This window comes from Morone saxatilis, unplaced genomic scaffold, assembly GCF_004916995.1.
Source record: "Morone saxatilis isolate NCDOM2014 unplaced genomic scaffold, NCSU_SB_2.0 Contig12, whole genome shotgun sequence".
NCBI lineage: Eukaryota > Metazoa > Chordata > Actinopteri > Moronidae > Morone > Morone saxatilis.
This window is the reverse complement of record NW_023339674.1, coordinates 3,788,301-3,805,084: the sequence shown is the minus strand read 5'-3', so window position 1 is coordinate 3,805,084 and position 16,784 is coordinate 3,788,301. Positions and strand designations below refer to the sequence as shown.

General features: G+C 39.4%; 2 protein-coding genes across 2 annotated transcripts in view; one reads left to right on the top strand and one right to left on the bottom strand.

The window, feature by feature from the left end:
- uchl5 (ubiquitin carboxyl-terminal hydrolase L5) overlaps positions 1–5,654 on the top strand; it is a 6,148-nt gene extending 494 nt beyond the window's left edge. Inside the window, exons 2-11 of the mRNA XM_035653406.1 lie at positions 602–665; positions 741–846; positions 1,334–1,459; positions 2,074–2,135; positions 2,505–2,635; positions 2,858–2,921; positions 3,265–3,367; positions 4,273–4,386; positions 4,667–4,765; positions 5,285–5,654. Coding sequence (XP_035509299.1) covers positions 602–665; positions 741–846; positions 1,334–1,459; positions 2,074–2,135; positions 2,505–2,635; positions 2,858–2,921; positions 3,265–3,367; positions 4,273–4,386; positions 4,667–4,765; positions 5,285–5,329 — 914 coding nt within the window. The 3' untranslated portion in view covers positions 5,330–5,654. The remainder of the gene's footprint in view (positions 1–601; positions 666–740; positions 847–1,333; positions 1,460–2,073; positions 2,136–2,504; positions 2,636–2,857; positions 2,922–3,264; positions 3,368–4,272; positions 4,387–4,666; positions 4,766–5,284) is intronic.
- Positions 5,655–9,438: 3,784 nt separating this feature from the next.
- LOC118321864 (regulator of G-protein signaling 21-like) lies at positions 9,439–11,732 on the bottom strand. Its single transcript, XM_035653407.1, has 5 exons — positions 11,599–11,732; positions 11,392–11,481; positions 11,074–11,135; positions 10,674–10,840; positions 9,439–10,519 (listed from the first exon to the last, which is right to left on the bottom strand). Exons 1-5 carry the CDS (start codon positions 11,691–11,693, stop codon positions 10,325–10,327), a joined length of 609 nt encoding a protein of 202 aa, XP_035509300.1. The 5' UTR covers positions 11,694–11,732; the 3' UTR covers positions 9,439–10,324.
- Between the last annotated feature and the right edge of the window lie 5,052 nt (positions 11,733–16,784).

Genomic DNA, 16,784 nt, shown 5'->3' with positions numbered 1-16,784 from the left:
GGTTGCGACTTAAAGTGTGAATTGTTTATTGGGTATAAGCTGGAGGGGGTGTTTTGTTGGGATATGCAGACAGGCTGGGTGAAAGTGCGCTAAATGTGAGTTAAATGCACATTTTCTGTTGAGAAGGGGAAGGTGAAGCAGTAATCTGAAAGGAAATCTCTGAGTTTTTGGCTGTAAAGTAAAGGCAGTGAGGGGAGAACATACTATATAGGATACAAAAAGCAGAGCACAGTGTTAGAGGAAGAAGTAGAAGAGATGAGGTAGTTAAGATTTGATCCCACTGGTTTAAATAAGACACTGTTTCTATTGGGGGAAGTGAATATTGTTAATGTAAGTGAAAATGATGAGCAGGTAATAATGCAAAATGTAATGCAGAAAGGGTAAGTTTGCAACGGAGGATGAGATTTAGAAGGGAGACGAGGAACAAATCGAGATAAAGTGTAGGAAGCACAGAAAGTAGTAATAGATTTATTTTAAATGCATCTTTTGTATGTATGTACACTTAACTAGATCCTGTTGTGCAAACTCCAGTATATAGGTGGCGATGTGCACCTTTTCTAAACGTGTGAATGAATGTCTGACGTTTACTTCTCCCTGTCAGGTTGCAAAGGCGCCCAGGTGGAGGAGATCTGGAGTATGGAGCCAGAGAACTTTGACAACTTGAAGTATGTCCATGCTTGCAGCTTCACTATGTTTACTGTATGAAGGCAGGTTGTTTTAATGCATTTGTTGTGTTTCAGACCAGTTCATGGGTTGATTTTCCTCTTCAAGTGGCAGCCAGGTGAAGAGCCAGCAGGGTCGATTGTTCAGGATTCCCGGCTGGACCACATCTTCTTTGCAAAACAGGTCAACAAACGAGTTTCTTATTATTAGCAAGACATTATTAGTTTGCAGCTGCAGTAGCAGTAAAGTCAATAGCCCAGAAAATTATAGCCTCTATCTGCTCCATTTGACCCAATATCTTACCTGCTGAAATACAGCTCCAAAAGAAAGACAAAGAGATGATAAAGAGTAACATTTTTTATCTATATTTTGCCAACTAAGGGTGCACAAGAGAAACCCAAATGTAATTGCAAGACATTGTTATCTCTCGTGTGAAGTTGTTCAGCCAAATTGGATGACGAATTAGACAATAAACGGCTGTTCTTCGTAATTGACTGGGCCTGTGACATTAAGCACACAGCCCAAAGTGCAAGCGTGCTTCTCCTCACTCTGATAAGAAGATCTGATCCTTCAATTTCCAATGTGGTGCCTTTTCTTAAACCGTGCGTAAATTAGGGGGATGTTTTATCTGTCCAATTAATTACTGTGTGTGTTGTCTGTGTGTTTTCAGGTCATTAACAACGCCTGTGCCACCCAGGCAATAGTGAGCGTTCTGCTCAACTGCTCCCATTCTGACATGTTGCTCGGAGACACACTGACTGAGTTCAGGGAGTTTTCACAGAGTTTTGACGCTGCTGTACGTTCATGGTATTTTTCTCTTGAATCCAAAAACCTGTGACTTGGTGGTGTTTTTTTTTTTTTGTTTGTGCATTAGTTTTACTAATTTACTTGTTGTTGTTGTTTTCTTAATATAGTTTTCTGTTAGTGTATTTGTTATATGGAAACTATGACAACTAAGTGACATCAGCATTTGGCTTCCAAGTCAAATAATAGAGCAATGAATAATGTATTACTTTTCTAAAAATAATGTTAAACTCCTTTCCCTCTGGGAGCAATAATTTATCACACAACTCGATATAATAATTTCCCCTTCCATCGCTAGCACTGACAGTTTTATCCTCTTGCCTTCAAAACCGTGATGACTCAGTTGTCTGGCCCACAGATATTCAGAAGAACCGGGAAGAACTGATTTATGATGTTCAGGTTCTCCTTTAGTTGGAAAAACTCAAAGTAGAGAGCCTAGACAAACACTAGTTTCCTATAATTGAAACACTAATTGGATGCATAACTTGTTACTTGAAAAAGGAATGTATGATGTGTCCCATACAGCCCTTCACGATGCTGCTGTATCTTTTAACGGCAAGGTTTATACACTCAGCATTATAATCCTGCATCTCCCGCTCTCCTCAGATGAAAGGTTTGGCTCTTAGCAACTCCGAAGTGATCCGACAAGTCCACAACAGCTTTGCCAGGTAAGCTCCTGCTCATATCATATCCAGCTGGAGAAGCTCTGCTTGATTAGCTTCATGTTATTTTTAGCTCCTCATTCTAACTCGGTGTTTGGCCCATTTGTTGCGAATGCACCAGTCTGCCTTTGTGAAACAGAGTCATTTGAGGCTGCTTCATTTGTTGGTCACATAAAAAATGAGTCAGCGCTGATTCTCTAATTTAATGGCAAATAAAAACACAAATGTTGAACATTATGTACACCACATATTTGCGTCCCTACTTCCATTTTCCTGGATTTTTAATAGACAGAACACAAGCAGCATTTATTTGTATGATGCCTAATAAATATCTTAATTTTATATTTTATAATTGTGCCTTTTTTGTATTTGCAGACAGCAAATGTTTGAATTTGATGCAAAGTCGTCTGCAAAAGACGAGGACGCCTTCCACTTTGTGAGCTATGTTCCTGTTAACGGCCGACTATACGAGCTGGATGGACTTCGAGAGGGACCAATTGACCTGGGTAAGCAGAAAACCCTAATTGGTTGTTTTTCTTTTATTGCTTTATGTTTAAAGTCCGCCGGTTAGAGGTCCTGCTGTGCACAGCTACATTATTTTCTTGTTGGCCATGGCCCATTTCCCCTAAAACTGTCTGTTTATAAGATGATGTACAGTGTGTGCTTACAGTTACTGTATGTACGGACACCTGCAGTATTATTTATTCCTGTCTTGTCTTTTTCACCAGGTGCATGCAACCAGGATGACTGGATCAGCGCAGTTCGCCCAGTGATCGAAAAAAGAATACAGAAGTGAATATCTCTTATTTTAAATGAATTTTACTTTCCATCAGTTGATGTACATGTTTAATGCAGCATGTTTGCATCTCTTTCACTTTCTTTTAAAACAGGGTAATGACTTAGACACAAAAACAGAGTTACTGTAAAGTGATTAATGCTGGTATCGCAAGCTCTTTCATCCATCTCATTTGATTTTATTTGCCTTTTTCACAGTGACTAACCTTATAAAGCAGAGCTGGTGTTCTCTCTGTATATACAGACTTGGCTGCCAAATACTGTAATATCTTTGTTTTCCTGTTTGTTTTGACAGTGTATCATTCAGTACTTTGTAAAATTGTATTGTTTCCCTCTTCAGGTACAGTGAAGGAGAGATCCGATTCAACCTAATGGCCATTGTGTCAGACAGAAAGATGATATACGAGAGAAAAATCGCAGAGCTCCAGACCCAGCTTACTGAGGTGAGTGGCAGCAAAAGAGCCAAATCCAGCACAGGCATGACAAAGAGCAACGCATTCTTTTATTCTCTCTGTGTGAGGCTGCAGGTGGGAAGTGCATCAGTTGTCAGCCTTCTAAAGTGAGATCATAACTATATAGTGCTCAATTGGAGGAAAAAAAGTGCTGTGTTTTGTTTGGGACTCCATCCACTTATTTGTTTGGCGTGTTGGTCGACCAAAGATGATGCGTCAGATGCCGCTTTTGATGAAACCTAGTGTAATAATGCACATTTGTCACTGCATTTCAGAAAGTATGTCACCACAAGCTAAACAAATCCTTGTTCCACTGACCTGTTTCTGGTTGCAAGGTTCAGTCTGTTGCTTCTGATGCCACACCCAGCGTAATTATTGGGTGTTTGGAAATGTCAGAAGTGCTCTGTTGCACCTGTAACCAACCGCACCTAATAGTGATGTCAGAGTATACTGATCACACCACGTCCACGTCTGCATTACTGCAGCGAGGTAAGCTGTTCCACCACTGGAGGTCAGCAAACACAAGGTTTAACTTAATTTCATGAAAGCACTTCTGATGAAAGAAGGACTTTAGGGCGACAGTGAAAACCCTCGTGCAAATAATTAAGGAGTGCTTTTTGTTATATTCTCTATTGGCCTTGTTCAGGTAATAATAATGAAATACATATGCTTGAGTTTCCCAACGCACTATTCATAAGTCCTTAATTGACCCTTGTAAATGTGTAACAAACCCAGCAATTAAATCATTGTGTTGTGAGCTTCTAAAGTGCCATCAACATAAGAATCCTCATCACCAACTCTCCATCAACAGAGTGCTGATTCTTCCATCCAAACTGATCCAGATATATCGTGGTGTTATTGAATATAAAGTATAGATTTTTCCCTTCTGTTCCCAGGATGAACCAATGGACACAGACCAGAGCAGCACGTTCCTTAGCTCCATCCAGTCAGAGATTGCCAAGTACCAGCTCCTTATTGAAGAGGAAAATCAGAAACTTAAAAGATATAAGGTGAGTTTGTGCTCAGCACCGCATTCCCTACAGTTACATTTATTACAGCGAGTTACAGTCACACAAGGAAATTGCCCAGAAATTGGAAGTATTTTTTGTTTAGTTTTTTTTTTCTCCTGTGAAAAAACCTTTTGAATAACCACGAGAACATTATATATACAGAGGCTGTGTTTTCAGCCACCTCTGAATGTACTTCCAACACAGAGCTCCTGTTCGTTTCCTTCGTACACATCAGTTCCCAGTTTTTCCTCACTTGTCGGATTTATGTGTTTTCTCGCAGATTGAAAACATCCGACGAAAGCACAACTACCTTCCTTTCATCATGGAGCTACTGAAGACACTGGCAGAGTACCAGCAGTTAATACCTTTGGTGGAGAAGGTATGTTTGTTTTCTTTCTGTAGTTTTCCTCTACACTATTTACTTTCAGTGCTTGCGTGTCACGTTCAATGAGGTGGGATACCCAACAGTGTTGGAAAATGCCAGTAATTATTAATGAGGTATCTCGGTTGCCACTAGCAAGTATTTTTTAGGGACTTAAATGGACAAATAATGAAAGATGTTAGGGGCCCATGAAAGGAATTATTCAACAAATCAAGGCATTACTTTAACAAAACACTGATCGCTGCAATGAATAGAAAATGAAGAGCTTCTGTGTTTATTTTGTCCATTATTATAATGTCTGATAAGCATGCCATGCCTAGTTCATGAATAAGACTAAGATAAGTTATTTTTGTTCTACAATGCTTAAGGTATGTTTGAATCAACTACAGTTACTGAAATGAAATGTCTGCACAATATGTGCCCAGATTTGATGATTGAGAGTCATACAAACATTCTTTACTGATTCCTGTGTAATTGCTGGACATGAGTGAAAATGTTGGGGGTTTTTCTCACCAGGCGAAGGAGAAACAGAGCGCCAAAAAAGCCCAGGAGGCCAAGTGAACAACCACAAACTTCAAAAGAGGAGCCAACACACACGCATCCAGAACCCCACAGTCACTCTTTCGTCACTGAGCCACATACAGATACTGTACATCATCTGTCATATTCATATTAATGACCATGGGTGGTCTGCAGCACTTCCTCACTGTGGCATCCTGTGAAGCATCCAGACATTAAGAACTGCACTGCAGGTGTAGCAGAGAGACTGTCTGGCAATATACTCTCTCCATGTGTGTCCAAGAGCTCTAATGCATGACTGAAGGATAGGGGTGCTCAAATTATGTTGTCTTATTTTCATAATAAAATGTCTAGATGTTTGTGAGAAGTCTGTTTAACCGATTTTTTTTTTTTTTAAGATGATTACTTTGTCACTGAACGTAAGGTAGTTGAAATGTGTCTTTTTGCATATCCCTTCTAGTTACACATATACATTACGTCTGAGAGGTCAGAGTACAGCAGTTTGAGAGCTTAGTGTAAGGGGGAGATGGTTGGCGCTGTTTGTGATACCAGCCACCCTTCAGTCCCCAGCTCACAGCACATATACACTCTCTTTTTTTGTGGCAGGGATTGAGCCAGCAACCTTTCAGTCACTGGCTGGCCTCTTTTACCTCTAGGCCATCCTGCTTTCCTTTTTTTTCAGCCTTTTATAGACTGGATATTTTTATCTAACTGCTCCCCACTGAGATACAGTCACTCAGATTTACTCGTAGATCTTTGCCTCCACCTACTGGTGAAAGAGAGGAAAACCAAGGAGTGTATTTTTATTATATTGCAAGAAAAACATCTGCTGAACTTGTCCGATGTAAATTAATTAGTGAAGCTACAACATGTATTTGATAAGATGAATATCAAACCTTTTAAAAAACACATTTAACAATCTTGCATTCAAATCTGTATTTAACCTGATGAAAGCGCACTGACGAGCTACAAAGTCCTTATAAGTGCATCATTAAGAAACGACTGGTACAAGTTTGGTGACTCGTGTGATTTTTGGATAGCTTCCCGTAACGCGGGAGTCTGTAGTGGCCTCTGTGATTTGTCCTGTAAATCAACTTCTGCTTGGTACTGTACAAAGCAACCGGACTTCGCTGGCTGACGGGTCGTGCTTGAACACTGTGTGCGTCTGAAGTCCTGTGCAGACTGACGCATCTGCAGTCTGTCGACCAAAGTAGAACGTGGCCCTTTTCTATTTTAGGCTCCTGTGTTTACATACACACCTTAAGTACTAGTTGGATATGATCCCAGTAGTCTGTTGCCAAGATCCTTCATGGCAACAAATGAAAACTCGCAGGTTTTACTACCAGCTCAGAGAGAGAGAGAACAGCGTGTCTTTTATTATCTGTGGTCAGGCCACGTGGATGAACAAACAAAAAGTATTCTCAGTGACAGTGTTCCAGTTCTGCAGGGTGTTTGTGAATGCTGTCATTACCTCACCAAAAATGCTTTGTCTTCAAATAGTAATTATCAGTCTTTGCATCGCTATTTTTTGCTTTATGCTTGGATGATGTCACACAACGTAGAACGTATGGTAGGTGGTTGCAGATGCTACAAAAATAATTAAGTCTTTAAAAATAGCCAAAGTCTGCTGCGTAACGGAATGTCTGAGTTTATTTGTACAGCTCATTATCACGCACAGTGTCTGAAAGGGTTTTGGAGGCCCATAAAAGCAGCGGTTCCATACTCGGACAAGGAATAAGTCTTCGAAACACATAATTAGCTTTAAGGCTGCAATTTAGGATTGTTTCCCTTGTTGGTTATTTTTCTGATTAATCATTTAGTATATTAGAAATGTCAGGAAAAGACCCAAAGATGGCCTGAAGGTTTTTTTTTTTTCCAAACCCTAAAAGTGTTCAGTATTTAGAATTATATGAAGCAGAGAAGCTGGAGCCAGCAAATGTTTGGCCTTTTTTTTTTTTTTTTGTTAAAGATGAATAGTTTTTTACAGTCTTAAGTCTTTACAGAAAATAAAAATGAAAGAAACCTTGGGCAAAGTATTAGAAAACCCCTTTTTGTCTTCCACTGGCAGACGTGCAGTGGCGCATGTGTGAAAAAGACATTTCCAGAAATGAAGAAAAGAAAGTGGTTCATTTAAAATCAGCCCATGAGGCGTTTTATAACCCAGACAAAACCTACAGCTGTGCTTTGAGCTAAATGCTAACATGCTCACAATCATCAAACTAACATGCTTTTGTTTAGCAGGTCTAATGACTGCTGTGGTCACCGTTTTACTGTACAGCTTGTTAACCGGTAGCGACACTTAAAAGGGATTATAAAAATTCCTATAAACTGAATAACTCTTATTAGAAATACACACACACACGCACACACTTTCCCAGCATGTCTGGGTTTGAAACTTAATGTTCAGATCACAGACCTACTCCTCTAACCTGTAGGCCAGCAGAGCATACGGTTCTGGAGAGCTGCTGGTGTAACAGATGATCTCATTACACAGCAGGCCGTAGGTCTGGGGGAAGAGCAGGAGCTGTCGACCTGTCAGGAGCAACGTCCGGGTGTCTGGCCACTGTCAGCCTGTACTATGAGTTCACGGCTGGAAGCAGCCTCAGTATCAGAGAGCAGACACACAGCAGGCAGAGGAGGACTCTCTCTGCTGTCAGTCAAGGTGTTCTCTCTTCTTCTGCACTTACAACCTTAAACATTGTTACAGTGCGGGAACTCAGCTGCGATGACGTGGTCCCCATCGGCTGCACAAAGCGGAATGAAATGTTCCAGAAAAATGAGGAATGTTTTTGTTGTGCAACTGAACGTCCAGCACATTGTCTCTGAAAATATGTCAGTGTGTACAGTATGTGGGTGTGTCTTTTTGCTAAACCAAACACCCAAAGTGCATGACATTTATATTACACCACTTCAAGTTTTGATATTCAAGATAGTTACAGTCAGTGGAAATATAAATGTTCTGAGTTGCTTTAGCAAGATATTTTAGAACTTTATGAGACACATATAAGCCCATATAGGCACAGATGTTGGGAGTAACAGATTACATGTAACAAAGTTACGTTATTAGGTTACAAAGAAAAGGTAACTGTAATCCATTATATTCCCCATTCCAGCTATGAAAATAATGAATTGAATTTGCTTAATGGAAAGCAAGCTTTTCATTTTTGTTGGTAAAATCTAAGTTTCCGCATTTTCTTTTCTACGGTAACATTGTTCTGTTGCCTTTTAGAATACACAACATCTTATTGATATTTCTTTTCTCTTCTCTTTATTTGCATATTTGGTGTTCAGATAATCCAAAAGTAATCAAAAGTAATTTGGTGTTCAGATAATCCAAAAGTAATCCGGTGTGTTTCTTTAAAGCTCTGATACTTAGATTAGGTTACTAACAGATTAGTAACATTTTTTAACTTTATAACAGGCTACAGTAACCCTCCTAACCCTGCATGAAGAAACTGCATGAAAGAATCTGTTTAAAGCTGCTATAATCAATATGTTTATATTAAAAATGGATCAAATAACTATGTATATGTGAAAAAAGTAATCCAACAGATACATTTTACCTGACACTGCAGTTGCCCTCCTTTCTTTTTAGCTTTTTGTGTCTTTTTAAGTTTTAAGTTTTTTGGTTTCACACCCCCAACTTTACTGTTATGATTCACCCTCACTACACTCATTGACACAGTTTCCGCCAGCAGCAGGCAGCAGTTTTCAGGAAAAGATGCTCTGATAAACTCTGCTCAGAACTGAACTAAAGTTAACGGCTAGCTGGTGAATACAGCAGGCAGCTAAAGGGCCTTATTTCTCTCAGGAGGTGGCGGAAACCAACAGAAAGTTAAAAGGAGTGTCAATATTGGACACCAGGTGGCCAAAAACACGATTCCACAAATGAATGCTATTGTTTTTCCGATTCAGCTGGATGTGTAAATCCTGGCTTTATTAAGGGAAAACTGGATTCAGTGACGGAGGTGGCGCTCCCTTCATTCCTATGCAAGCTGCTCATTGGAATGTGTACAGTAAATAAGGACCTTAAAGGTAATAATGTGTTTGTGTTTTTACAGCTTGTTTCCCTCTGCCTCCAAGTGCCTAGGAATTCAATGACTAGATCAGTATTCAATTTAACACTAATGTAGACAATTTAACAGTGAATTAGGTGCAAACTAGACCATGAGACTATTGAGCTTAAATGGTTATACTGTTTCGAACTGTCAGCAATGAACTTCCATGCTTAAAGAAGTCTGACATTTTTGCATTAAATTCAGAAATAAGTGCATCAGAGACATTTCAGCATTGAACAATAATGTTTATTTCTCAAGCAGTCCAGCTGCTCTAAACTTAAATTCACATTCAACACATGCAATGTCACAATATTTACAATACATAACATTCTCCTAGGGATTTCAGGCCAAGGTCTTCAGTTGGAACTGTTAATATTATAAATAAAAAATTCACTTTTTTGTGTAAACAGATGCAAATCCAGCAGGGGAACATGGCAGTGAAAACCAGTGTCACATAGGAAGTCCTGTGTTTATGACAGCTACAGGCTTACAAAGTCTTCAAGTGGATATCAGTGCAGAAATACATTCTAGCATTGTCGGTTAGACTTAGTGTAAAGTGTTTTGACAGACATCAGCAGTTTCCTCAGCTTTGAATGTATTTGCATTACAACAGCTTTTCTTGAACTGCATCATTGCTCAAAATACCAAATTCTAAAAGCGTAGTAAAGAAAGTACAGGTAATGGCCCAGTGAAGAAAATGTAACCTTAATCCCATCTGGTGGAAATGCTCTGTGTACCGCCTGCAGCAGCATATAGCACCCAGCCTAATCATCCCAGCTACATTGTTAAAAGCTTTCAGCAGGATGGAACAAAAATGGCTTCAGTTTTGCATTTTCTGCACTCGCCAATAATGTTTATGCTCAGGATTTGCATTCGGGTTTATTATCCCGAGGCGATGCCTGGAATGAACATCATCAGTGGTCTATTCACACAGTCACAGCGGTAAACAAATGACTTCGGGACTGGGTGTCTAGTTTGACTAGGACTTAATGTGCTTGCCCTCTCCCCTCGCAGCTGTACACAGTTCTTTGTAGAGGTCGGAGTGGATAAACCTTGGGTAGGAGTTGTTCTCCATCAGGCTGTAGACTTTCCTCTGAGCTGCCAGAAAGCTAGTTGCAGTGGGTTCATGGAGGCTCTGGATGATAGCATTTTTGGTGTGGAAATCCAGGTTTACCTGTGAGCAAAGAAACAGCCGTTATGAGCCTTTGACATCCATTTTTAATAATCTTTTGTGAATTGTGTATTCATGAAACTAAAATCAGTTCAAATGAACTAATCAAATAACTGATTTATTTGGATTAAGAGCAAATGCATCTGTTAGCTGTTACCTCTTTGGGAGCTTCGCTTTTAATGAACTCCTCGTAAATGCTGTTGGCCTTGGACACCATCTCTTTGCGCGATGTGTGGTTCCTGAAATCCTCACAGGCTGTCCAAAACTCAATGTTCTCTTCGCAGAATTCAGACTTCAAGAAGATACAAAAGGCAACTTTCCCATCTGTGGGAGGGGGCGGGGAAGAGAAAGAGTAGTGTTAAAGACAAGGCCGGTAACATAAGCCCAGAGACACATTGCAGTTTGTCCATTAATGTTAAGTAAAGTAAGTGCAGAGTCATTACAGCCTGTGTTTTATTGAGGCCAATAAACAGCTTTCATTCAGCACACAGTTACCGTGTGACCTTTGAGATTCTTTTATGTAATCGTGCACCAATAGTGTGGTGAGTGATACTTACATTTATGACTGAGTAGTGTGTCAAATGACTGCGCCCATTCATTCACGTCATCAGCAGTTGGCCTGAGGGTAGAGAAGAAGAGGGATGAGGCACGGTGCTTTAAGATGCGTGTTGGAAGTAACAATGCACAATCCTTGAATTGATTATCAAAATGCAAAGATAAAAAATATATTGTAATAAAATAAGTTCAAGAGTTTTAAATAAATGAAACTTAAACAAACAATAACCAGCAAGAAACACAAACAATATGTGCATAAATGTGCATTATATACATAAAAGTGAGATGTTATGTAATATATCCATAGCATTAGGTCTTACCTGTAAGGTCTGTTTCTCATTAGATGTAATATTGACTGGGAAGACTTTGTCTTCAAGAGAAATCCTATTCTGTTTCTCCAGTTTTTCCTCCTGGGAAAAAGAAAAAAATATTCATTAGTGTTTTATGGCAGAGTGTAATTCTGAGTAATATACTTTACAAGGTCATCATAACCAGAAACATTCTTATAAAGCAGCACATGAACTTACTTTATCCCCTTCTTCTCTGTGGACAGGTCAATGGGTTTCATACAGTCAGTAAACGCCATGCTTTGGGATGACACACCAGCAAGGTTCTCTCTCATGGTTCAATCTCTTCTCCTTCTCCCTCTTGACTTGTCAGGGAAATTTATAGCTTCTCTCCAGGCACGATCCCGACTGTGACAGTCGAGAGGCGGGCCTGGAATGACATGTCTTTAACGTGATTGGCTCTCGCTGTGTAAACAGTTCCTTGCCCTGGTATGACTCTCAGGGCCTGAGGCAATGATAGGCTGTCACTGCATAAACATTTCCTCCCTGAGTATCCTGCGGGATTTCATTTTTAAGCGTAAGGTCAAGATGTGAGGTACATGACAGACTCAGTGCACTTATTCCTAAAATAAAGTTCTGTTCGGGAGGGAGGGATGGAACCTCTCTCTCCTTTTATTGTGTGTTTTTCTTTCTTCTTTTACATTTCAAGAGCATTTTGCAAAGTTGCAGCAGCTCTCTGATCGGTTTCCAGAAACATTCACAAAGCATGCAATACTTTGCACATTTTAAAATTTGAAAACAAATAATATTCCTAAATAAATAAAAAAAAAAAAAACAACTACAGCACCCACCACAGACATTATGTTTAGCCATAAAAGTGTGTTTTCCTGTTGCCAGGAGCTGTTGTCACTCACATGATGAACAATTCATTCATTGTGCTTTGGCAACACTACCTGCACTGTTCATTATCAATGAATTACTCACAAGAGGTGTGGATCCACAAAGCACTACTTGTCGTGATGGCATGTTGAGATATGACAGGTTGGTAGAGAGATGATGACGCAATATCCTCTTATCTAAAAAAAATAAATAAGTATGTGCACTGCGATGCATTGTTTTACATTCCTTTGAGATTAACTTCAGTCTATAAATAGTATCATAGTATCAATCTGTTCATCAGTAGTTAAGTCCAGTGGTGATTTTAAGGTCAAAATATTGATAGATTTATTGGTAAAATTGGTTTCAGTTTGGTTTAAAAGTGAAAGTTTCTGTTTAAGGTTAACTTGTTTCAACAGCACCTCAGTAACTATATTTCAGAGGGTAGTAGAAACCTGCTAAACACCGAAATGTGGTTCAGTCAGTCAGTAACACTTCAGTCAAGGAATTGACCATTTAAAGAGTTAGATCTGGCGGAAAAGGCTTTGCTCTTTGAGGGAGCTCAAAGAATCCGTTGCTGCTAGGAGAACTGATCCCCCTTCAACACACACATGCACGGACATAAGATCTTATTAAAGTCAACAATACCAACAGCCTCAGCACCATGGGAGGAGGTTAGAGGGAGCTGTGGCAGCAAGTGCGTTGGCATGAGCAGTGATAGTGAGAAAATGTACACCTGTATGAATGTAGCTACTCGTCAGCTGGTAGCCAAGCAGATTAGTGAAGATTATTGATGAAACATGAATGAAGCAGTTGATATTGATCAGCTGACCAAGCACAAGTTTAGTGCTCTGTCAGAAATCTTAGTCATGTTAGTTTTACGTAACGTCCCAAAAAATGTAACTGTTAACCAGTTCTCAGTTTTAACCGCATGTCACATAACACGTAAAAATGTCTTTCTCGAGACGTGACTCCTCTGAATGATCCAAATCTATATAATGCTATAGATGCATTATATAGACTTAGCTTCACTTAAATATATTGAATGCTGTGATACATATTGATTGATTATTGACCAGTTAATGTTGATTCAAGCACAGGTGAACAGTTTAACTACTAAAAGTGCCAGACAGGGCAGAATTCACAGGATTCACAACACTGGGCCAGGTTTACATCACTGGGTTTTTTATGCGTCTCACCCTTACCGTCCACCTACAATCTGCTATTTTGTGTTTTTTACAAAATGTTATGAAGCTCAAAAGGTTCAGAAAGGCACAAAACCTGATGTCAAGTAATGTGTGAGAAAGTTTTATGGCAAGTTAATTTCTCAGTTTACCTGCCATTGGCAGATGAGCCAAAACATTCATTTTAATTTTGGACCCATGTACAGACCTGTTTAGCCTCGTATTTACAATACACAAGCTCTCTGTTGCTTTCATTTTTTTTTAAATAGATGTAGCAGGATGTCATTACATGCGTACTCAGTGTGCTGCTAAACCTGCAGGACTGGTTTTTATGCACAGTAGATGAGTAACCCACACCATCTTTATTTGGCACCATCTCTGCCATGTTTCCATTCAGTCACTGTTTGCATGCAAAACTGTGTTCATGGAAATGTTTGTCATTCTGTTAAAGGTACAATTTGTCTGTGTAAAATAAATGACTACGCTCTATGTTATGATGTATAATTTAGCAGCACTTAAGTAACAGAAGTGCAAAAAGTAATTTCCTATCAGTCCCTGCTTGAGAAACTTACCATTTAAGCACTTTGAACCCCTTACTCCAGTAAAGACATCATATCCCAGAAACACTAAAAGGGCATTTCTGTTGAGGAACAGGACACGCGTGTATGTAAAGAACAATCACAATCTGTTCTCGATTATCTGAGCTATAATGCATCTGCGTCACCTGCTATGTTGTGATTACCACTGGCTTCCCTCTATTTTGCACCAGTTTGAAGCTCTGCTGGGTGAAAACACAGCGTTCACCTCATGTGTTTATTATGATGTGCAGACTGTGTGTAAGCAGCCGTCTGTTTAGAAGTGGATGAAGAGCAGAGCCAAGTTTCCATTAAGGCACGAGGTCTGTCCAGAGGGCCTTACGCAGAAGGTGATTCCCAGCACTGGCTTGCAGAGTTTGTCCTTTTTGTGTTTGGAAGTTGTGGTATTCACAAAGCACTCTTAAAACATCTATGGGCTTTGTTGTTTTTTTTTGCTTAGTGGCAAAACCATGTGCCTAAAGCTAGCATGAAGCTTCAATTCAACATCATGGACGTCAAAGGAAGACACCAGCATGGCTTTTAAAAGGACATGTCTGCAAGGCAGGCAGAGTGGATAACAGAATGTGTATGGGTTGTAGAAAATACCCAGTGCTATGTCAGATTACCTTGAAATGTAGTCAGTTACTGAATACAAATTACATGGCCATTTTTTAATTAGTAACGTAATACATTGGATTACATACAAAATGTAATCTAATATAATGTAATCGAATACTTTTGGATCACTTCCAAATCAATTTTAAAAAAGGACACTGTTTCATAATTTTAGAGATTATTATATAGACATAATCAAGTAACATAATCAAGTAATCTTTGATTATATTAATTACAATTTATTTTCTAACTATAACTTGAATATAGTTACTTATTGTAGTGTTAAAGTGCTTTGAGTGGTCAAAAGACTAGTAAGGCACTATACAAGTGCAGTCCATTCACCATTCACTATTATTTTTTGTAATCTGATTACATCTAATCAGTTACCACCCAACACTGAAAATAACCATATGAACCACTTTGTCTGCTGCACATGCACTCAGCCCAAAACAATTAGGAGGTGAAGATAAATGGAAGAAAAGCAATGCTTTGTAACCACTGTGAAATGTACTTTTCAGCAAAGTCTGTCACGATTAAAGTTCAACTAATAAACGTGGGATAAAACCCCAACAGGACAGCTGCGCCTGACCTCTGTATGTACATTCTGCAGAGCAATACAAGTTCTTCTCACATGGACTCCAGGTCACAGCTGGGTAGATTTGTTCCGAAACACCTTGTTAAACCTGACTTATCTATTAAGAATAACTGAGGGGACAGTGGAAATTTTAACTTAACTGTTACGTTTTAATGCAGGTATTATGAATGATACTAGGTTCTGTTCCATTCAGGTCAAACGGAGTCAAAGTGCTGCTATTATGCATGTTGGACCTTAATTGGCGTCATCGGTGACACCTTCCTTCCTATGTCTCACATTTACATAGCCACAGAATACAGAGGGCACTGTGTTAGAGAAGGAGTGATCTTACTAGCTGTGTACCAGTTAAGCAGTACAAACAGGTTTTAGGTGCGTAGTGTATAAAAGAAATTGATAATACTCAGAAATGTTGTTATGCATAACATATCTGCTTTAGTGTGCTTCTCTCTGACCCTGTCCCATACTACAATGCACAAAGAAATGAAATGAAAAAAAATCTTAGAGTGTGGAGAGCCAGCTCCAGGAAGAACACAGAACACAGACAAGGAAAGTATTAAGTCTCTGAAGTTGCTTTCTTTTTTTAACATTTAATTGCATGTGTCTTTCCAAAGTCGGAGTTTGATTGATGTGTGTTGGCACAAGTTTTAAACCATTTCCTGTTAGTACAAAATCTCGCCACAAACAAAACAAATGGAATGTACACTAGTTGACACAACAGTATACTATAAAAACATTGCATGTATGGATCCTGAAGAAAATATGTAATTTTTCCTCAGAGCATACTGCCAGCACCTGCAGTATGCATTAACATGACTGGTGAAGTGTGTAACCTGCTTACCACTGCTGTGAGGGTGTGTCTTTGTAATGGTCATATGTTGGTTGATACCCTAATAACCTAAGTGCTATTTCTTTCTAGCTTCCTCCTGTGTACATGTATACTAAGACCAGCAATGGTGAAAGAGTGTGTGTTGACTGTGACCTCCCTTTCCTGTACTTTACAATGTTGGGCAGGCTAAGACAGGAACAGTAGACACTGACTTTCCTGCCAAGGGCAATGCTTGGTCATGAGATGGCAACACGTCCTTATGCTGACTGATACATGTTCTTTTATGTTGGGTTGTTTGGGTGTTACAGCAGGCACTACAGTAGCTGCCTTTTGCCACTTTTCTAAGCACACTGAGCCTTTTAGGGGCCAAAGTGAAATAGAGGTACAGTTACATACTGTGACAAGTACAGTGCTATAAGCTTGTCACCATAATAGCTGACTAGGTAGAGGCTGAATCAGGTCACGTCTCATATGAAGGTTCAACTGCAAGATAATACTTTTCCTGGCTGACTGCAAGTTTCAGCATGCTTTAAGCTTTACAGTGGAAATTTGTCTATCCTGATCCTTATCATTTTTTTTATCCTCTTACAACATACAATGATAAAACTCATAGTTGGCCACGGACTGTCGTAAAACATAAACTTCATTGATCCACAGGGGGTCATTTGGTCAGTCAACAACACATCCCAACACACCCATAAAAACATACAGAAAAGGAAATACAAGAGGATATTATATTGCTCTGGGGCCAGCCA